Genomic DNA, 19,529 nt, shown 5'->3' with positions numbered 1-19,529 from the left:
AAAAAAAAAAAAAAAAAAAAAAAAAAAAAAAAAAAAAAAAAAAAAAAAAAAAAAAAAAAAAAAAGCCGGTTAAATCCACAACAGCACATCCTGTGAATTGTCTATACAAGACGTTATTGTGGTCACAGACCGCTTATATCTTTTGCAAGTAGAAGCTCGATGCTCAGAATAGGGAAATAGACTTTTACCATGCTGCCTAAATGACCCAGACTGCTAGGCCCAGCAATGCTGATCGATTTCGCATCTTTGGCCTTCGTCGTATCCTATCTATTACTATGTCGCAACCGCTCATTTAACCAGCCCTTCAAAGCAAGGCCCTGTTCCGTCTCGTGACTATCGTAGAAAAGGGGCCATATAAGGGGCGCAACGTGACACTCATTTTGACCAATCACCAAGGTTGTATCAGGATTAGATTTCTGTATATAATCAGTCAATCCGGACTATCGAATCCAATCCTTTAGAAACGTCACTTACGCGAAATGTGCGAACCCAAGCCATTATTGAATCCAACAAAACCTCGTCACCCCCGGCGAGTACGAGGGTCTGCTTCACTAGAGCGCCTTCCCACCACGCTTCGGGTGCCTCGAGTGCTTCAGTGTAGTAGTTCGTGGTTACTCCGTTCAAGTAGTCCTGCGACCATCTCTCCGTGACTTTCCTGGCGTCAATATTTTTGTGTTCGTTACTCCTCATACTAGGCCAGTCATGGCAGAAGGAAACCCAGGGTGACATGAGAACTATGGCTTTCAGGGGCTCGGCGATTCCCAGTTCCGGCGCGTCTGGAGATGGATGGGACAGGTGCGATAACACTGCCAGACAGAGATTGGCCCCTGCGGAGTCACCAACTAGCAGGACATCTGAGGGTGAACGTCCAAGATCCTTGAGGACATAGCGCAGAGCCTCCACTGCCTCACGAAATTGCGTGGGATATGTGCCGTGCGGCGTCAGGGTGTAGGTAACGTTGAACCAGCCGGTAGTGATATCGTCCTCGGAAAGCGCTCTAGCCACACTCGGCCAGAATTCAAGATACGGACCTGTGGCATCCATGGCAAACCCGCCGCCTGGGACGAACTTGTTTAGCGTTGTTGGAGCGGCAGTGAGTGGGTGGGACTGCTTACCATGGAAGTTGATCACCACGTATCTGGCCGTCGGAGAACCGATCCAGAATCCCTTTAGGCTGCGGCCGTTTGATATAAAATTCGGCTCGATCTGTAAACTTTGGCAATAATCCAGGTAGAGTTGGTCATAAGTCCTGAAAAGGTACCTAGTTAAGCATAGTCAGTCGCGATGTTTTCTAGAATACGGCATGATTTACCCACTGGAGTTGAAGTGGGGTGAACCGTGTAGTGAGCTGATGCGAATTGTAAGCATGATGGCTTTTAGAAAGAATAAAAACCTGGCATTATAAGAAACCTTTTTGGTCACCGCTTGTATGAGGTGATGATGGTAGGTATCAGCCCCTGATGGGCCACGAAACAGCCCACAAAAAGCAGCATATCCCAGTCCCGCTCCTGCAGAACCATCTTCAGCAACACATAGAGTATAGAATGCAGATTGAATCTACTTACCAATCGAGAAAAAACCTAGCCAGGCATCTATTCTCTCCCCAATGCTGAGTGTGTGCTTCATTGCGCGGATATTTTCTTTTCTTCAGAGCCACGATTGTCAAGCAGTGGAATCTCAATAGGTATATGTCCTAAGAGGTTTCCACAATAACAGCATGCTTAGGGTGATTGATTGACATTTTGATTAGTCGTATTCTTTTCTCTTACCGAGGCCCGAGTTTCTTGGGGGCATACAGTTGGCACGGTGTAAAGATGAATCATATCATGACGCTTATCCGGTGTTAGAATACTAAGAGACATTTTCTTATCCCGGATTATCTTGCAGCTTGGGGAATTCTCTAACAATTCTAATTCTATGCGAGCTTTGCTAATACCTGATCAGCGTAATCACGTAACGAAAAGTTGCCTCTTTCGTTAAAAAGCTTTTATAAAAAATAGTCCCTACTTCCTAAAAACCCCAAGGACCGTAAAAAATCCCGGAAAGAGCCCTAGATAGTCCCTAAAAGATCCATATGTAGTCCTTCAGAGTTCAACCGTACTACATTCATACCCCGAGTTTCTTGTAAGGTTAATCTGTATGACCCACATCTCTCAAAATCATAGACTCGACACATCCCCTCCCATTACATTTTGATCCACTATCCTCCCCAGAGTAGGTCGTTATAATTTATCTACAAACCCATCTTAGCAAGCCTTTCCTGCCCTTTATCCGTAAACATAAGCAACCCATTCACATAACCAACTGCCCAGATCATCGGATACCGCCAATGGAACCACATCGGATGGTCAGTGGCCCCAAACCACCCAAAGTGTCTATCCAAATTGTAGCAAAGATAGTTGCAGGCGCTGAGGATGAGCAAGGACAAGATGCCGGTGAAATGCGCTGCCTTTTTCCCGTAGTAGTGATCGACAACGAAGCAATTGATCAGACCGCCCATTGCGCCCCCCATCCCCAGGGGACAGAAGACGAGGGTCCACATGACTTTATAGAAGAGGTCTCGCGTGCCGGTCATGACGAAGACACCGACGGCGAGGAAGATGATTTCGGCAAAGAGAGAGTTGAGCCAGAAGAGGAGAAATGGACGGAGGTAGATGGCGCGGCGTTTGCGGGCGGTTGGACGGTCTTCGTTTGAGGCGATAATAGGCTGGTAGGTGTGCGCGAGCGCCATGGTTGAGGGTAATGGAGGAGGCTTGAGGGGCAGCGATCCATGATCGTTGGAAATCTTATTGTATGCTCTTTATATAGGCCAACGCTACACCTTCCTCATAGTTCCCCCGCCGACTAATCAATCTTGCCGAGGACTCTTCTCGACTGATTACTGATCAGATACCGAGAGTGCAAATCTCCGCTTCATGAAGGGGATAAGTTTGGCGACGGCCTCGGGTATAGTTGGTGTGATGGAGTGATGGGATCATGGCATGAAGCGGTGATTTCCGCTTTCACAAGTTGGATAGGGCAGGATCAAGCACTGCCTGATGCTCCCCCGGGCAGACAGGCAGGAAGGCACCACGGCACTAAGGCAGCAAGGCATGAGGGCACGAAGGCAGCAAGGCAGCAAGGCAGAAAGACCGACAGGGAGTAAGGCACTAAGGCACTAAGGCACCATACAGTGAGGCAGCGCCTAAGACGGCTAGCGCCAGGTGTCGACGAGGCATGTGAAAGGCGTCCGTCGAAGTCCAGAATGCTCGACTCGTGGAAATCCCGCGATAAGAAGTCCCATTTATAATCGCCGCTCACGTCTGACGGCCTCGCATCGTCCCATCAAGCCTCGCATCGGTTCCTAAACCGTGTTTCATCCCGCCAACTGCCCGCATGGCGAGTTCGGTGATCTCCAAACCCCACAGCAGCTTTGAAAATCATGGAGAGATTCACCCAGTTCCGCGATCGAGGTCCGCACCATGCTATCTGATGAACCCCTGGCCCAGACTAACGCGCTTCTAATGATGCAGGGTCGGGTATCGCCCCCTTCCTCCCCATCCCTTCCGAACCGCTTAGCTTCCAGCTGCCGCTTCGCATCTTTCTCTTCTGCGTCCGCCTGCCGTTCTTCATCTTCGTCTGTTTGAGTTACTTCCTCGTCCTACAATGGCTTCCCATCGGATCCCTGGGCAAGAAGGCATCCCTGTGGTGCATTCTGGGCGTTCCCAGTATATGGTGGATTGATCTGCAGGTGGATGGTGTGCGAAAAGGGTACGGTCCTCAACTGGGCGCGGGGAAGGAAGACATGCTGAACTCCGATCCCTGAATCCTAGATCTCTGTCCAAGCAACATCAAGCTCGTCTGCCGGGCCCCGGATCCGTCATCGCCTCCTCCTTCACCTCCCCCATCGACGCCGTCTATCTCGCCGCCATCTTCGATCCCATCTTCACCGCCTCGTACCCCAACTCGCGCCAGGTCGAACACATCTCTCTGTTGCAAGCCATCCTGCGCGCCTTCGCCGCACCCCAACCGAGCCCTCCCCCGGGCACGCGTCTGGTCGAACTCGCGACCCTCGTGCAGAAATATCCCGGCCGACCGATCGTCACCTTCCCCGAGTGCACAACCACCAACAGCCGTGGCATCCTGCCCATGAGTCTGGGGCTCTTGAGCGCCCCGCTCGCGACCAAGGTCTTTCCCGTGAGTTTGCGGTACACCCCGGTGGATGTGGTGACTCCGGTGCCCCGGTGTTATTTGAGTTTCCTGTGGAAACTCCTGAGCAAGCCGACCCATTGCATCCGCGTTCGGATCGCGGAGGGGGTCAAAGTGGATGCAGGCGACTCGGCTTCGGCTTCCGCACCGAAGTCCACGTATGATACGAATTTCCTGGATACCTTGGATCAGAGCAACGGCGTTTCTGGGGAAGCTGGCATCACCCGAAGCGAGCAGGCTTTGCTGGACAACGTGGCTGAATCGTTGGCCCGCCTGGGCAGAGTCAAGCGGGTCGGATTGGGTGTCCCCGAGAAGAAGGATTTCGTCCGTATGTGGACCAGAACCCGGCGGACATGGTGAGTGTGTGTTCGTTTCAGGGGTATAATGTTCTATGAATGAGGCATGGGGTTATATTATCGAATTCTTGGACTAGTCACAACTGTTTCGGTCGGGAAATGGAGCGTCTTCTTTCGTTTCTTTAGCCTTTATGTATGTTCTATCGGATACCTCTTAATTCTGACATTGCAAGGTTTCAAATATACTCCGACTTATGACCCCCAACATATTGTATTAGGCACATTGTCGAGTATCGACTAAGGCGCTTCTCCAAGAATTGCCGACAGAACCGAAGCACTAAAGCTGGTATCTTATCAGACACACCCCGGCTCTTAGACATGCACCTATGCACCCTATCATGTTCTTGTGAACCATGTGTATTCTGTCATCCGCATTCTCTTCCCTCCGTGTAAACAGAATTGAGGGCTTCGTATCAATAGCCCGTTAGCCAGTAAACATAAAGATGCAACTGTCCCTTTAACCTCTGCAACATTGGCAGACAATCATGCAAGGAATGGTATAGGCGAGCCTTTAGTTCTAGTTCCCAGAATTACACAACAAAAGCCAATGTCCAATGGCCGGCGGAGATGGAGTGTCTCAGAGATCAAAAATCACATTGTTCCTGGGGGTATCATTCACGACGTCAATCTGTAGCAATAACAAAGATACTCCCAATCCAAAGGTGCACCCACAATCAATCAAATCAGGATTAAACCAAAACGCCAACCGGAACAGTCCATATCCCTCCCCAGCTCCAGCGCTCCCTTGATAAAAGAATAGAAAGCAAAAAAGATCCTTGCGAAGAGGCCACGGTGGACCCATCAGGATGGCAGCGTGGGTCCACGTGGTTTTCCAAAGTACCACTCGGCCAATGTCTTGAAAGCTGCCTCGTCTTTGGTACGGAGGTCATACAACTTGCTGGGACGTACTACGACAGTATGGCCTTCCATGTAGCCTTCGATAACACGAGCATGCTGGGGACCCATGAAAGAAAAAGCCATCACCTGCCAACAGATTAGAGCTCGGATCTTGCGCCTGGGTTGAGGGTGAGAGACAGAGGCGAGGGTCACTCACGGGTGCGATCATATGATCGACAAATCGGCCCCTTCGCAGGTGGGCCATCATTAAACGCAAGACAGAAAGCAGTTCTCCCTCGAGAATGTGCTCATCATCGGCATTCAGGTTGTTGTAAATAGTGGTCTTCACCTGTGAATAAGGTCCCTTACGGACCTCTTCAACCCATGTCGTTCCAAACTCAGGGTGTGCATACCGATGCAGATTGAGATAGGGAGCCACAATATCAAAGCTAATGCGTTAAGTCAGAATGAATGGGAAAATCAACCAGATGAAAACTTACTTTACTGAAGACCAGACGAGGTCCTCTTTGGGAATAATATAGGAACAATGACCGGCGTAATGGGAGAAGTAATCGTCGATCCTCATTGCGCAGCTCTTTGGACCTCTGAGATCATCGGGTGCGGAATCAAAGGTCTGATATTTCATCTCATACTCCCGGTCAAAGTCATCATCCGGGTCCCGCAAGAGAGACGCGGGTAGCGGAGTAAAGAAGGAAGGCCTATCTGCGGACTTTTCATCCAGGGCCATACACTCAAAGCGAAGCTGATCGATCTCAGATGGGAACATGCTGATCTGATCAACTTGAAGGTTGGTAACATGGTTGATGAGGTCGCGCAGGGCTTTGCGCATTTCCGTACGCTCGGGCAGCTCTGGAACAGGAACAAGCATGGCGACAGAGTCGACGGAGTATGGGGGTCTTGAAAGTGATTGAAGGGGAGAGGAGAAGTCGCAGTCGATGAGGGTTTCTTTAAGGCGCGTGTGCTTTTTGCCGCCGGGCGGTTGCTGGGCGATGGCGGATCCCCCAGGACTTTCCCCGGAGATCTCCTGCAAATCCTCGACAAAGACCAAGCATTCCATCGAATCATAATCAAAGATGTGCCGCTGGACTATCAGGGGTGTCCGTGCGCACCTGACCAGAATGAAAGGGCTTTCTAAAACCCTCGCTCCCTGACCAACCGGCGCTTGCTCGAGATGGTTGAATGGCGGAAGTCCCCAGGGAGGCGCAGGGTTGTATGAGTGAATGCCAGCATGAACAGTGACAATGCATTCTGATTTGTGGTACCACATATGTATCGTAGTTAACATGGAGTACGTATCCGAAAATAGGACACCTTTTGAAAAGGAAAGAGTCAGCTGCCTCCGGATGATATCTGCTTATGATATCTGCTTTGGCCATTGCTTGTACTCCTCTTCTGAGACCTGATTATCTCCCATTTCTATCTGCACCAACCTCACTCCACAAGACCAAGATATCTATCTACTTGACCACCGACGAAAGCTTCCTCGGGCGAAAATGAGTACCATCCCTAAAACTTTACCATACGACTCCCACCAATGGCAGCAGGCAGTCAAAAGTCACGGCCTGACAGGGCAGACAGTACACACCGCTGAGCTTGCATCTGCTTCTAAGATGACCTACCTGCAATTTTTGCTGCTACGTGTCATCTGGAAAGAGCATAAGACGAAACCCCTCAATTGTTTACCTGAAGAAGTAAAGTCATTGATTCCAAAGGCAAAACAACTTCTCGCTGATTTACCCTCGTGGAAACCATACCTCGAGGGCTTTCGTGGCCCCGGAATTCCGGAGGGGACTTTCTCGATTGCCCGTCATTACCAGATGGAAGCCATTGCAAACAGGGGGGCTACAAGGCCGGACAGCTTTGACACCCCTGTGGCAAAACACACACGTTCTCATACCCGCGGCCTGGACAAGATGCTGAGAGATACCCATCTAGAGACGCCTTCCAAAAAGCCAGCAGTACGGCCCCAGACACCCATCCGTGACATCTCCGATGAGTTTTCGGTCTTCTTAGATGCGACACCATCCCCTCCATCAGCGCCCATTACACCAGCTGCTCAGGTACCCGAGGATCTCCAGAGAGATATGCTTGTGCCGACAAAAGACGAACAGATTGTTAATACCGCCCTGGTTGTCTTTTTAAACGCGCTCAACATCAGTCGGGGTTGCAACTGGACCATGCACCGAAAGGCTTTTATTGCTGAGTTTGAGGAGGCCGAGTTTGAAGCTCGAACCGATGGGTATCTCGATGATGGAAACGAAAACCCTTACGCTCTTATTGAGGTAAAACCCATTGCTAGAGGAAAGAAGGCCAGCCTCATTCAGGTGCAAGAAGGTGCCCAGATGGTCAGTTGGATCAAGAACGACCCTAACGCAAAGCCAGACAAGCCGTATGTTTTTCGCTAGTTTCTTTACTACTCTCCACACTCTCCGCTTTTTCTCTTCCTTTTCTCTACTGTATTATCGATGGAATACCAAAGTACTCCGATCTACATGGCTGAGTAAGCAAAGCGCTCGTACTCGTACCGCGCTAACCGGATCCAGCGCAGGCTCCACGTGAGCAGGGAGGCAGTGCCGCCAATCAGGGCTGTCGCTGCGATATAAAGAAAGCACGACCGCCATTTGCTCTTCTCTTCTCGCCCCAAAACACTCGTTAGCGCCGAGTCCATCCATGTCTTCGAATCCTGGGCGGCTGCCATCGTCACCATGGGATGGTTCAGCAGTTCCCGGCGCCACAAGAAGTCCAAATCTGAACATGCGGCCCAGGCACCTCCTCTCCCTCCGAGGGATCAGGTAACTGCTCCTGCGGTGAAGCCGATCTTGCAGGCGCAGGCGCAGGCGCAGGCGCAGGCGCAGGCGCAGGCGCAGGCGCAGGCGCAGTCGCAATCCCTATACAAATTACCAACGGCCTCGGCAACCAGTGCTTCGGTGCAGACGTCTCACTACCGTCCTCAGACTCATCCGTATCGTCATCAGGCATCGTCTTCGGTTCATCTATCGTCGTCTTCCCATCCGTCGTCAACGTCGACCAGCTCTCTCGCCAAATGGCAGTCCTACACGAGTCTCTCCGGGATGGTGTCGCAGACGGTAGGGGCCGCCAATACCACCATGATGGGATTAGAGCAGCAGATGAAGGAATACATGTCCTGTGGGGTGGACGCTTACGGGGTGATGCTGCGGAAGCTGGATAATGTCATTACGTCGATGGATGAGGGGCTGTTCACGGGAAAAGACGAAATGGGTGAGCACCGCAAGTCTCGACTAATCACATCAGTGGCTCATCGCTACAGTCGTCGAATATCCCGTCCACTCCGATGCTGCAGCGCATACGTCGGCCGACAATGACAAGTCCTCCCAGTCGACTGCGTTGACCTTTTTCTCCAAAGTTTATCTTTATAACAATTCGCGGCTTCCTCTACAACTGGCTCCTTTACAGCTGTGGGTATCCCATCACCAGATGCTGGCATGTTACGCTGACATACAGCAGATATCCATCCGGTCACGCCCTCTTGCGTCTGGCCGCGCAATACTCGCGCAACGTGTACAAACGACCGACCGGCGGCAACAACGCCGCGTACTTCGACGCCGACTGGCGCAACGGCACCAAAGCCATGGTGATCAAATCATTGGCTGTTGACGACATGAAGACCATCGTGATCGCCATCCGCGGCACGCAAAGCTTTCGCGACTGGGCCGTCAATATGAAAACTGCCCCCACGCCCCCGCGTGACTTTCTCGACGACCCATTCAACCTCTGCCATGCCGGGTTCTTGTCTGTGGCGCAGAAGATGGTCCGCCCTGTCGCCGCGCGACTACGCGATCTCTTGGCCGAGGATCCCAGTCGTGCAAACTACTTGATTCTGATCACAGGACACTCTGCGGGCGGGGCGGTTGCTAGTCTTCTATACTGCCATATGTTCGCAGCCACCGTGGGGTCGGAATTGACCCATCTGCGCACCTTCTTCAGAAACGTACATTGTGTAACATTTGGCGCGCCTCCTGTGTCACTACGGCCATTATTTCCGCCTGATCCCTCCTCGATCTTCTTCTCCATTGTCAACGAGGGCGATCCCGTCCCGAGAGCCGACAAAACATATGTGTCATCCCTAATGAACCTATACATGTCGCCCGCCCCGATATCTCGTCTGTACGGCCGTCGGCGCAATTCCAGCAAACCAGCCGTGTGGAATATTCCACCAGCCACCCTTTCTGTCGCCGGACAGGTGATCATTCTTCGCAGACCGGTACATAACGCCTCTATATACCCCGATGATACGCCGGAGTATGTTGAGGCCTGTATGACTACCGATGCCGTGCTTCGACAGGCCGTCTTTGGCGATCCGCTCATGCACATGATGGATCTATACGCGCGGCGAATCCGCGACCTGTCTAGACAGCCCGCATAGCATCCAGCATCCAGCATCCAGCATCTGTATTAATTTTATATGTACATTAATCCACTAATTATACCCACGAACCCTCATTATAAATCCTCAAACCCCTCCACTACCTCCCCCTTCTCCACCCACGCCCTCACCACCTTACCCATCAGCTCCGGCTCGTCCACCGGCCACGGATGACCCAACCCCGTATGCTGCACCACCCTCGAGCCAGAACCAGACGCAGACCCGCCAACCGCCGCATGAAACAGCCTCCTCGCGTCGTCCACCCGATCCTTCGGCACCCACCGCTCCAGCGTCGCAGCTACCACCAAAACCTTAATCCTCTCATCAATCCTCCCCAGCTCCCTATCGCTAAACAACATCCCAATCACCCCCTCACAGGACCTATATCTCACCCCGGGACTCTCCGCCCCCGTGACCCACCTCTTCCACGTGCCCACTTCCTCCCTCGGCGCCATCACCAAAGCCTCAAGCCCGTGCAAAACGAACAGCGCCGCAGGCAGAATCGGCGTGAATACTTTTCGCGGGAAGATATTGAACCCGGACACGAAGAGACTGGATACTAACTCGGGATGCGAAGAGGCAAGCGCGCTGGCGATGTGCGCACCCAGACTCAGGCCGATAACGTGTGCCTGTCCGTTCTTGGCGTGCTGGGTGACGAGCGACGCGAGGAGGGCCGTTGTGTATGGGATTGTGAGCGGGCCGATGTGCGACGAGGTGCTGTGGAGGGGGAGCGAAGGGACGAGGATGTGATAGTAGTCGGCGTGAGAGTTGATGGCAGCGTTTGAGGGTAGCAATGAGGTCGAGGCGTCAGCATCTTCATCTCCCCCGTGGTCATTCAGAAGGGGAGAGGCTTCTTGGCTCCCAGCTGAGGCGTCGTTGCTGTCTTCGCGGGGTGCAGCAGAGGTTGGATCTGGATTGGTGATCAAGTGAGGCGGAAGAAGCTGCTCGATTAATGGGATCCAGTCTTTCGGGCTGGAGAATGCGCCGTGGATTAAGAGGAGGGTAGTTCGGCCGGAGGGGTTAAGCGATATGAACGAGAGCTCGGCTTGGTCTGGCTTTGGCTGTGGTTCTGGATTCGTGAGGAAGGCCATGTTGTGAGTATACCTGTTGTAGATTAATCTGGAGATGGAGGAGTGTTTTGAGATAAGATGAGATCTCGGGCGAAGGTCGGAGAGGGTCCGAAATAAGTGGAGTATCATTTAGTCACAGAGGAAGTTAACGCCTAATATATTAAATCGAGGCTGCACTGCCTCTTATGCTACACAGTAAGAGGCTAGCGAAACTAAGGGGCTGGATAAGCCCAGAAGGATCCGGTCCAGGATGATAGGACAACCAATGGCCATGTTAACGATGGAGTATGACAAGCCTGGGATCAAAGGTCCACCTACCGAGCCAACATGGGGCCAATCCATAAGTAGATATCGCCCCATGGCGTCTGTCTGGTCTAAGCTCAGTCCAAAACAGTGTCTATCTGAAGCCACAAGGTGCCAAGAGTCACAATCCCCGGATGTGGACAATAGTGATGTTTCATGCAGGACATCTGACTGACGGAGTATTTGAGGGAGGGATTTGACTTGAGATGTATTTAGATTTGACGCTATGAAATAATAGGAACTACACCATTCAAGACAAAGGTATATCATCCATTAATGCTCACTATCAACATGCAATATACAAACCAAAGACAGAAATAAAAATCAAACGCTTTTCTGTTCTTCTAACACTTCGCCTATCAAAAAGCCAAGACAAGACAAGAAAACCACCATCCATGCAAACACTCCAGAAATACGATCCAGCTATTTCATTAACACGGTCGGACAGAGCCCGAGCACTATGACAGGTTCAAAAAGTAATACATGACTCACTCATCACTGACAAGCCGCTTCGGCGATTGGCAGGCTATTTCGACTGCTCCTCGGGCAAGGAATCGGTGATACAGCCGTGGCTGGCGTCCTTGACGAGTCTGTTATAGATGGTTAGCAGCCGCTCATTGGAACCAGGGGAAGTGACTTACTGAGCGTATTTGCCCAAAGTTCCACGCAGAGTCAGACCGGTGGGGGGAAGCTTGCCGGCATCGCGGTCAGCCTCCCACTGCTTCCGTCGCTCAGCGAGAGTGGTCTGGTCAACGTCAAGGTCGAGCGCGCGGCGCTCGGCGTCGATGGTGATGACGTCGCCATCCTGGACGAGACCGATGGGTCCGCCGACGGCAGCCTCGGGGACAATGTGGCCGATCAGGAAGCCGTGAGAGCCGCCGGAGAAACGGCCGTCGGTGATCAGGGCACACGAGTTACCCAGACCGGCACCCATCAGAGCGGAGGAGGGCTTAAGCATTTCTGTTGGGGTGATTAGAATGGCACTCTCATACAGGAAGGAATTGGAAAAGAACGTACCGGGCATACCCGGACCACCCTTGGGTCCGGTGTAGCGGATGACCACAACGGTCTTGTCCTCCTGCTTAATCTCGTTGCGCTCCAAAGCCTCGATGAAGTGGTCCTCGTCGTCGAACACGCGAGCCTTACCGGTGAAAGAGGTGCCCTCCTTACCGGTGATCTTGCCGACGGAGCCGCCGGGCGCCAACGAACCGCGGAGGATCTGGATGTGGCCGGTCTCCTTGATGGGGTCGGAGAAGGGGCGGATGATCTTCTGGTCCGCGGGGAAGTCGGGCACGTTCTCCAGGTTCTTGGCCAGGGTCTGACCGGTCACGGTCATGCCCTTGCCGCTGATGACGCCCTCCTTGATCAAGAACTTCAGCAGAGAGGGGGTACCTCCGATCTTGTGCAGGTCGTGCATGACGTACTTGCCGGAAGGCTTGAGATCGGCCAGGAAGGGGGTGCGGTCGGAAACGGCCTGGAAGTCTTCGATGTCCAGCTTCACGCCAACGGCGTCTGCCATGGCGATCAGGTGCAGCACGGCGTTGGTGGAACCGCCGGTGATGTTGACCACGATCATGGCGTCTTCGAAGGCCTGACGCGTCATGATGTCCCGCGGGCGGATGTCCTCCTTGAGCAGGTTCTTGATGGCTTCACCGGCGGCCTGGCACTCGATGAACTTGGCGGTGGAATCGGCCGGGAACGAGGACGAGCCGGGCAGAGTCATACCCATGGTCTCGATGGCGGTGGCCATGGTGTTGGCCGTGTACATGCCTCCGCAGGCGCCCTTTCCGGGGCAGGCGTGACGGATGATGTCGAAGCGCTGGGGCTCGGTGATGTTGCCGGTGATGAACTGTCCGTAGGCCTGGAACGCAGAGACGATGTCGATGTCGGCGTTGTCCTGGGTGGCGGCGCAACCGGGCTTGATGGAACCTCCGTAGATCATCAGACTGGGACGGTTGACGCGGCCCATGGCGATGATGACACCCGGCATGTTCTTGTCGCAGCCGGGGATGCTGATGTTGGCGTCGTACCACTGGCCGCCCATGACGGTCTCGATGGAATCGGCGATCAAGTCGCGACTCTGCAGGGAGTACCGCATTCCCTTGGTACCCATACTGATGCCGTCACTGACACCGACGGTGTTGAACTGGTAGCCGATCAGACCGGCCTTCTGCACGCCCTCGCGCACCTTGTTGTTGAGCTCGAGCAGGTGCATGTTGCAGGGGTTGCCATTGTACCAGACCGACGAGATGCCGACCTGGGCCTTGTTCATGTCGGCTTCCGTCAGCCCCGTGGCGTAGAGCATGGCCTGCGAGGCACCCTGGGAGATGGGCTGGGTGATGTGACGGGAGACCTTGTTGAGGACGGGCTCATCTTCGGAGGCGCCGATCTTGTGTCTCGGGAGGGTGGTCGAGAGAGGGCGACTGCAATTACGACAGACAATCAGCTTCACGATCTCACGAATTGATCAAGGATGGGAGGGGCAATTGCAGGGTCTTACGCGGTCATGGACGACCGCTGGGCCAGGCTCCGCAGAGCAGAGGGCATGCGGCCCCGGGTTTGCGAGAGAAGCATTGTCAACGGTGTGCGATCCAACAAAGGCCAGCACCAGTCTCGAATGGATGGAGGAGAGTTGGAAAGCGACCAGCAGAGCCGTGGGCGACAATAATAAAAGGCCGGCGAGAGGAAAAGTGGACCGGAGACGACGGCAGCAGAGCTTCCTCCGCAGCGAAGTCGGGGCCGGAGTTGGCCTCAGGCTCCCCGGCACCAATCCGCGTCGGGCGATTGTCAGCCGGCCAATCAGCGGCGGGGCTTACGCAGGCATCAGTCATCCGCCTCACTCATACGCAACAAACACAGCAAACACAGCAAAGAGTCCATCCAATTAATAAAGTCCATGATCCTATATATATATCATAACACCGAGTCTAGGGTATAAATATTTATCTGCTCCGGCTTTCAAAGCCATGCCTGTAACAAAAACCATACAAAAATCGTAAAACCACTAATGCATCGCCTCGGAAACCCATCACCGTATATCGTAACAAAACCTTATGAAAACAAATCAGAGACTAAGAATCGAGAGTCCAGCTCTACGGCACTTCTTTATCTCCCCGCTTCAGTCCGCCGGGCACGTCGATCGCCTCGCGGACCCACTCCATCGATGCAATTTCATCCAAGCCGATGCGCTTCGTGTTGCGCTTGAGAAGTCCCTCGACGCATGCGCGAGCGTCCTCGAGCTCCTTGCCCTTCTCGGGATCCCATTCCCCGTCGGCGTCGGCGAAGCGATACCACGACCATTCCAGTCGCGCGATCCGATGGGGGGTCCGAGCTCGAAGTTTATTGGGGTCGCCTCGAGTACCGGGAAGCGCGTCGAATGGCAGTCGGTTCTCCATCATGGAATATAGCAACACTCCGAGGGCCCAGGCGTCGGTCGAGCGTCCGTCGTAGGGCTGGCCCATGAGAATCTCGGGAGCGGCGTAGTCCTCGCTTCCGCAGCGGGTATGGAGCAGAGCATTCTCCGGCGGTGCCGGGATCCTTCTGGAGAGACCCAGATCGCTGAGGGTGATTATGGCGCGATCGTACGTGCGCCAATCGGTGATACTCTCCATCGCAGAGGCGGGGAGGTTAACAAGAACATCTAAACAGCACGGTTAGTACAGCTGTGCAACGTGAAGGGGAAGAGTGGGGGAAAGAGGTTGGGGAAGGACTTACTCTCAAGTTTAATATCCCGATGAACGATGTAGTTCTCGTGCAGGTAGCGGACGGCGCCGACCATCTCGGCAAACATGCGCCGGATGAGTTGAGGGCTCATGGATTTCGGGCCGGAGGATGCCAGGTCGAAGAGGTCCCCTCCCGGACAATAGTCCAGAACCAGCAATGCGCGCTTTTCGTCACTGCCAAAAGCTTTGAGCTGCACAAGGGACGGGTGATTGATTGACTTGAGGATGTCGACTTCACGCTTGAGAGACACCTCCAATCGCTCTTCGTCCGCGCCGCCGGCTGGGCCGTGGTCGATGATCTTCACGGCGACCAATTTCTGCGTCGCCGCATTCACACCCTGAAGACTAGACCCGGTCTGCATATCGCCGTTCGCCGGCATTTCCATTCGCACGGCGAGGCAGACTTGGCTGAACGTGCCTTGGCCCAGCTGGCGCAGTTTGCGATAGATGCGCGGCTGCTGGGTGCGAATCGAGCGCACCGAGTACACCTCGTCCGGCCCGTTTGCCACCGGCGGGTGGCTGATCACGGGCTCAGTTTCGGGGTCGTTGCAGGTGCTGCGCCGACTCCTCGGCGGGGACGGCGGGGCGACGGCCGGCAGGGCGATTCCACGGTGAACAGCCAAGTACTGCTCGCGGTGCAGATTGTTCGCCTTGGAGTCGGTACTGAAGGACGACGAGATCCCGTTGGGTGCGCCGGAACCCGAGACCACAACTGGACGAGGCTTAACCGGGACGCTTTTACCCGGGGGAACGTACTCACTCAAACTCCGATTCCGCCCATGCTTCGGAGCCCCTGCATCCTGAGCCAGTCCCTCGGACTGCTTGTCCTTATCCGAGGGGGCGTATGGCTTGCTTCGCGACCGAGCATCGGAGACGCCGAGCATTTGCGACGAGTCGCTCAGTCGCAACCCGCGACTCGAGCCGGTCCGCGACGCCGACGACGGGGTGCGCGAAAGCGACTGCGAATTGCGCCGGGGGAGCTTCCAGGGCGAGGTGCCGCTGACGGGCGACGGCAGGGGAGTGATGTCACCCATGGCCATCAGCTGTGGCGACGATAGGACCGAGGCGGGCGATAAGGACGTGCCGCTGGGGAGAGAGCCCGCCAGGAGGCCGCGCAAGCTGGGGGTTCTATGCGGAAGACTGCTGGACGAGATGCTGTGGTGCACGAAGGGATCGGACTCTTTGAAGGAGTTCAGGTGGGTGGAACCGGCAAGATCGGTGCGAATGTGAAGCGACGGCGCAGGGTGTGGCGAGGCGGGTTGATACTGATGGGCCGCCTCATGCTTTATATCTATCGAGCCGCGTCCGGTTGATAGAGGAGGGGAATAAGGATTCCCATCCGCCAGACTGGCGGAAGGTGACGACGAGGTTTCATTGTCACTCGGAGTCGTCGTTGCGCTGAAGTGGTGTAACTCCGGTGGGATGGTGACGAACGGCCCTGACCGATGGGTCGGTTGAAAGGAATCCGTGAGAACCATCGAACGAGCCGAACGGATGCAACGGGGGGATTGTTCTGTTTATTGATCCCGCGTTAGGGATGAATGATGAATGGGGAGGGCCGGAAGAAGTCGATATCGTGGAGGAGCCCTATGGGTTATATGTATGGAGGCTAAGATTAGACTGGCACGGGTGAGACCGGAGATTTCCTCCCAGCGTTCGTCGAGTGGAACCGAGGAGATAAGTAGATCGGAAAGATCCAAGACAGGCCTGGGACGATAAAGGGACGACCACCGGCAGACTCAGGCCTTGCGGAGACGAGATGAAGGTCGAGTCAGCGGGTGACGGGGAGCCGATGCCGATGGCGAGGTTGTGCAGGAGAGGGAGGGAGGATGGAGAGGGGGCGAGGGGGCGTTGAGGGAGACGAAAAGAGAAGAAGGAGAGGGGAAGAGGCAAAAAGCGCAACGAATGGATGACGACGGGGGATCATCCTCAGGCCAAACGAGAGGGTGAAATACCTTGGAACGATACGGTCGATACCGGGACTGATGACGCTCTTCGTGACTGTCGATTACCCGGATTACCAGGTTTTACTGCGTAGTGTTACTGACGCAGTACAGACTGAACACCGAGGAAAGAAAAAAGAAAAAAGAAAAAAAGGAAAAACCCGCTGCGGGTCAGCTGATAGGCTCTGGCGCCGCTTCGGGACTAGCGGCCACGAGGACGCCGGCGCTACCCCGCATTCAGTAATACCGTTGCACTTCCAGGTGAGAGATACTCCTGCGTATAGTCCCTATATCATGTAGATGCTCCTTATTACTCCGGAGGCACTCGGTTGAAGATTACAGTCTTGACTCGTCTACTCCATACGAGCAGTATCGCACAATGTTTGCCCTTCCTCCCCACTCCAGCATCCCGGTAGTGGCTGCACCTTGCATGCTGTAATTTGAGCCCATGTCCACTATCTGCCATCCCCGGTAGCCCCGGGTTAGCGCCGACTAGCTGTCTCCTATCCTTACCTCTCAACAACCATCGGCCGCCGGCATCTGAGTCGACTCCGCGCAGGAGATCTCCCTGTCGCCAACGCCGCATGCAGCCCCAGTCCTTCCTCCCCGAAGTCGATCGCAATCAGCGTCAGATGCGGAAGAACACGACGAACCACGGAGTATATTCGCCACCGCGCCCTCGTCCGGATCCATTCGTAATCCCCGTGGCGCTAACAAACAAGTGGCAGGCCCGCTTCTGCCGCCGTCGCTTTTCCAAGTGGGCGGCCACTGCCACTAGTCGCGATTAGCGGCTTCCTTTCCTTTTGAGCTTATTGCCGGGGAGATTGGAGAGTCGCGACCAGCCGACGGCGCTGGTCCCCCTCCCTTGGTGGGAAATTAAATTAGGTTGGGAATTGGGGATCCATCCCGACGGACAGAGAGTGCACTCTCGACCGGGTCTGTGCCCTACGGCCATTCTTGAATCTTCCCTTCGTCGTGGGTTGATTGCTCGCGTTCCAAATTGATTCGAGGCACCGTGCACCGTGTCGGCCACGCTAGGTGCTGTGTTTGCATTAGCCGCGTATCCTCATTTAGGTCGTTTGGAGTTGGGAGTATTTACCGCGTATTACGGATTCTGGGCTGGATGGGATTGGATGGGATTGCGTTTTGGCTGGCATTGCTTCGTCCCTCGACCAGAGTTTCCTCGGGTCGACGCTGCGATCGACGCGTCCCTACGTAAGCCTCCATTTTTCGACTTGCCGTTTCAGCGCCGGATCCGGTTTGCAGACCCTCACGAATGATCATCGCCAAGACGATGACACCTGAACGACGGCGGTGGTCTGCCCTGTGCCCTAAACTGCCCTAAACCAGATCCCAAGTCCCCATTCATCCGGAGTCCTGGGCCTTGTCGATGGACCCTGAATGGATTTTTTTTTGTCTCTCTTTGTTTGGACGGTTTTTTCCGGTTCTCTATTTTCATTTTTCACTTTTCCAGGCTTGGCGTTCCGGCCCTTACTCCATAGTCTAATTGCGCCGACGGTTTAGCCGCAGCTGCTGCGCGAACCGGTTTGATGAATGCTCAGGATGATAAATGATCAATTCGCGACCGGCGGATTCATCCCTGCCGCCTTCAATAGTTCGACTGCGAACGGAGCGACATTCCGCACTGGGAAGGCGAGAATCTCGTTTCCTGTCGGGTCTCCGGACTCCGTACTTCAGAGTCCACGCGCTACGGGGCCTATTCTCTAGTCTCGACGCCGTTAATTAATATTAATCAATTCTGGCAGCCCAACAGCCTGTCGTACCAGGAACCTGGGCGTTAGTCAGGCACGGTATCGCCGGTCAAATTTCTTTTGGCACATGATTGATTAGTGATTCCTGGACGGGTCGCAAATCAAATTATCATTATCGTGGCGTCAATATGTCGGAAATTCGCAGGAGATCGACTCCAGGGGTGGGAATGATGCGACGACTTCGCCGGAGATTACCCTTCTGACTGGTCACTTTCTGACGGCTTTCTCAACAGCACCGAATGAATCCTTTGCGCTCATGTTTGACCGATCAACCGGCGTCGTCGCCGTGAGGTGAAACCGATTCGTAAGCCAATGGCGAGTGTCGAGGAACAACGGGGAGAAACCGATGAAGATTGTGCGAAAAGAAAAACTGAAGAATGAGAGGAGCCACTTGCCTGGGATCTAGAATCACGCGGTGGAGCAGCTGACCCACTGGAGTTATTCACAAACGCTCGTTGCGCTCCTGCGCCCGTTGATTGGCGGCCGGGGGTTCTCGCGTTGATTTTATTTTATCCTATTTGATTTTATCGCCGGCCCGTAATTTATTCTGATTTTTCCGTCGAAATAGACCTGACTCGGTGTTTGATATCAACCTCTTTGTCTGGGCACCTGGTGATACCCTCATGATCTAGAATCGGCATCCGAGCATTTGACTCCGTGTTTAGGATTGGTTATTTTCTTTTATATTTTATCTTATTTATCTTTTTTGTCTTTTGTTGGTTTCCCTGTGGACTCAATCTCAGTGGCATATCCTGCCTGTGGGTTCATCATATTCAAAACCCGAGAATCAATCATGGCTCAACCGGTCGGGTTGACAGAGACCGGGTACAAACCCTCTCGCCCTACGGCCTAGTAGCTATTGCAGCAAATAAACCTGCTTTGGTTCATCTGATTACTTCTATAGTATGGAGA

General features: G+C 53.9%; 8 protein-coding genes across 8 annotated transcripts; 2 read left to right on the top strand and 6 right to left on the bottom strand.

Annotated features, from left to right (window-relative positions):
* Nucleotides 1-263: 263 nt before the first annotated feature.
* P170DRAFT_501329 (putative epsilon-lactone hydrolase) lies at nucleotides 264-1,626 on the bottom strand (the record flags this gene model as incomplete). Its single annotated transcript, XM_024854162.1, has 6 exons — nucleotides 264-416; nucleotides 475-1,058; nucleotides 1,116-1,261; nucleotides 1,317-1,348; nucleotides 1,411-1,508; nucleotides 1,566-1,626. 6 exons carry the CDS (start codon nucleotides 1,624-1,626, stop codon nucleotides 264-266), a joined length of 1,074 nt encoding a protein of 357 aa, XP_024701597.1.
* Nucleotides 1,627-2,233: 607 nt separating this feature from the next.
* P170DRAFT_479208 (uncharacterized protein) lies at nucleotides 2,234-2,731 on the bottom strand (the record flags this gene model as incomplete). The annotated part of the gene is made up of 1 exon (XM_024853647.1): nucleotides 2,234-2,731. The coding sequence occupies one exon, from the start codon at nucleotides 2,729-2,731 to the stop codon at nucleotides 2,234-2,236; it is 498 nt and encodes a 165-aa protein (XP_024701596.1).
* Nucleotides 2,732-3,272: 541 nt separating this feature from the next.
* On the top strand, nucleotides 3,273-4,740 carry P170DRAFT_439906 (lysophosphatidic acid acyltransferase LOA1). Its single transcript, XM_024849943.1, has 3 exons — nucleotides 3,273-3,452; nucleotides 3,513-3,750; nucleotides 3,813-4,740. The coding sequence occupies exons 1-3, from the start codon at nucleotides 3,422-3,424 to the stop codon at nucleotides 4,546-4,548; spliced, it is 1,005 nt and encodes a 334-aa protein (XP_024701595.1). The 5' UTR covers nucleotides 3,273-3,421; the 3' UTR covers nucleotides 4,549-4,740.
* Nucleotides 4,741-4,961: 221 nt separating this feature from the next.
* Nucleotides 4,962-6,488, bottom strand: P170DRAFT_439905 (uncharacterized protein). Its single transcript, XM_024849942.1, has 3 exons — nucleotides 5,882-6,488; nucleotides 5,599-5,830; nucleotides 4,962-5,528 (listed from the first exon to the last, which is right to left on the bottom strand). Exons 1-3 carry the CDS (start codon nucleotides 6,457-6,459, stop codon nucleotides 5,346-5,348), a joined length of 993 nt encoding a protein of 330 aa, XP_024701594.1. The 5' UTR covers nucleotides 6,460-6,488; the 3' UTR covers nucleotides 4,962-5,345.
* Nucleotides 6,489-8,050: 1,562 nt separating this feature from the next.
* Nucleotides 8,051-9,876, top strand: P170DRAFT_415249 (lipase family protein). Its single transcript, XM_024847054.1, has 3 exons — nucleotides 8,051-8,642; nucleotides 8,692-8,839; nucleotides 8,889-9,876. Exons 1-3 carry the CDS (start codon nucleotides 8,108-8,110, stop codon nucleotides 9,805-9,807), a joined length of 1,602 nt encoding a protein of 533 aa, XP_024701593.1. The 5' UTR covers nucleotides 8,051-8,107; the 3' UTR covers nucleotides 9,808-9,876.
* An 8-nt stretch (nucleotides 9,877-9,884) lies between these two features.
* Nucleotides 9,885-10,998, bottom strand: P170DRAFT_512820 (alpha/beta fold hydrolase; the record flags this gene model as incomplete). Its single annotated transcript, XM_024855028.1, has 1 exon — nucleotides 9,885-10,998. The coding sequence occupies exon 1, from the start codon at nucleotides 10,896-10,898 to the stop codon at nucleotides 9,885-9,887; it is 1,014 nt and encodes a 337-aa protein (XP_024701592.1). The 5' UTR covers nucleotides 10,899-10,998.
* Nucleotides 10,999-11,431: 433 nt separating this feature from the next.
* Nucleotides 11,432-13,871, bottom strand: ilv3 (dihydroxy-acid dehydratase ILV3). Its single transcript, XM_024855027.1, has 4 exons — nucleotides 13,681-13,871; nucleotides 12,198-13,603; nucleotides 11,822-12,140; nucleotides 11,432-11,770 (listed from the first exon to the last, which is right to left on the bottom strand). The coding sequence occupies exons 1-4, from the start codon at nucleotides 13,752-13,754 to the stop codon at nucleotides 11,707-11,709; spliced, it is 1,863 nt and encodes a 620-aa protein (XP_024701591.1). The 5' UTR covers nucleotides 13,755-13,871; the 3' UTR covers nucleotides 11,432-11,706.
* Nucleotides 13,872-14,272: 401 nt separating this feature from the next.
* On the bottom strand, nucleotides 14,273-16,380 carry P170DRAFT_365832 (putative protein kinase; the record flags this gene model as incomplete). The annotated part of the gene is made up of 2 exons (XM_024844729.1): nucleotides 14,273-14,820; nucleotides 14,895-16,380. 2 exons carry the CDS (start codon nucleotides 16,378-16,380, stop codon nucleotides 14,273-14,275), a joined length of 2,034 nt encoding a protein of 677 aa, XP_024701590.1.
* Nucleotides 16,381-19,529: the final 3,149 nt, after the last annotated feature.

Source organism: Aspergillus steynii, assembly GCF_002849105.1.
Source record: "Aspergillus steynii IBT 23096 chromosome Unknown P170scaffold_7, whole genome shotgun sequence".
Lineage (NCBI taxonomy): Eukaryota > Fungi > Ascomycota > Eurotiomycetes > Eurotiales > Aspergillaceae > Aspergillus > Aspergillus steynii.
The sequence above is the reverse complement of the archived record's forward strand: the minus strand, read 5'-3'. Positions and strand labels throughout refer to the sequence as shown.

Coding starts and splice junctions, on each gene's coding strand:
- P170DRAFT_439906 (XM_024849943.1), top strand. CDS start 3,422: ATGGAGAGATTCACCCAGTTCCGCGATCGAG. Junction 3,453..3,512: donor CACCCAGTTCCGCGATCGAG/GTCCGCACCATG, acceptor CTAATGATGCAG/GGTCGGGTATCGCCCCCTTC. Junction 3,751..3,812: donor GTGGATGGTGTGCGAAAAGG/GTACGGTCCTCA, acceptor CCTGAATCCTAG/ATCTCTGTCCAAGCAACATC.
- P170DRAFT_439905 (XM_024849942.1), bottom strand. CDS start 6,459: ATGGAATGCTTGGTCTTTGTCGAGGATTTGCAGGAGATCTCCGGGGAA. Junction 5,831..5,881: donor CTCGTCTGGTCTTCAGTAAA/GTAAGTTTTCAT, acceptor TTAACGCATTAG/CTTTGATATTGTGGCTCCCT. Junction 5,529..5,598: donor TCGATCATATGATCGCACCC/GTGAGTGACCCT, acceptor ATCTGTTGGCAG/GTGATGGCTTTTTCTTTCAT.
- P170DRAFT_415249 (XM_024847054.1), top strand. CDS start 8,108: ATGGGATGGTTCAGCAGTTCCCGGCGCCACAAGAAGTCCAAATCTGAA. Junction 8,643..8,691: donor CACGGGAAAAGACGAAATGG/GTGAGCACCGCA, acceptor TCATCGCTACAG/TCGTCGAATATCCCGTCCAC. Junction 8,840..8,888: donor CAACTGGCTCCTTTACAGCT/GTGGGTATCCCA, acceptor GACATACAGCAG/ATATCCATCCGGTCACGCCC.
- ilv3 (XM_024855027.1), bottom strand. CDS start 13,754: ATGCTTCTCTCGCAAACCCGGGGCCGCATGCCCTCTGCTCTGCGGAGC. Junction 13,604..13,680: donor CAGCGGTCGTCCATGACCGC/GTAAGACCCTGC, acceptor TCGTAATTGCAG/TCGCCCTCTCTCGACCACCC. Junction 12,141..12,197: donor GGGTGGTCCGGGTATGCCCG/GTACGTTCTTTT, acceptor TCACCCCAACAG/AAATGCTTAAGCCCTCCTCC.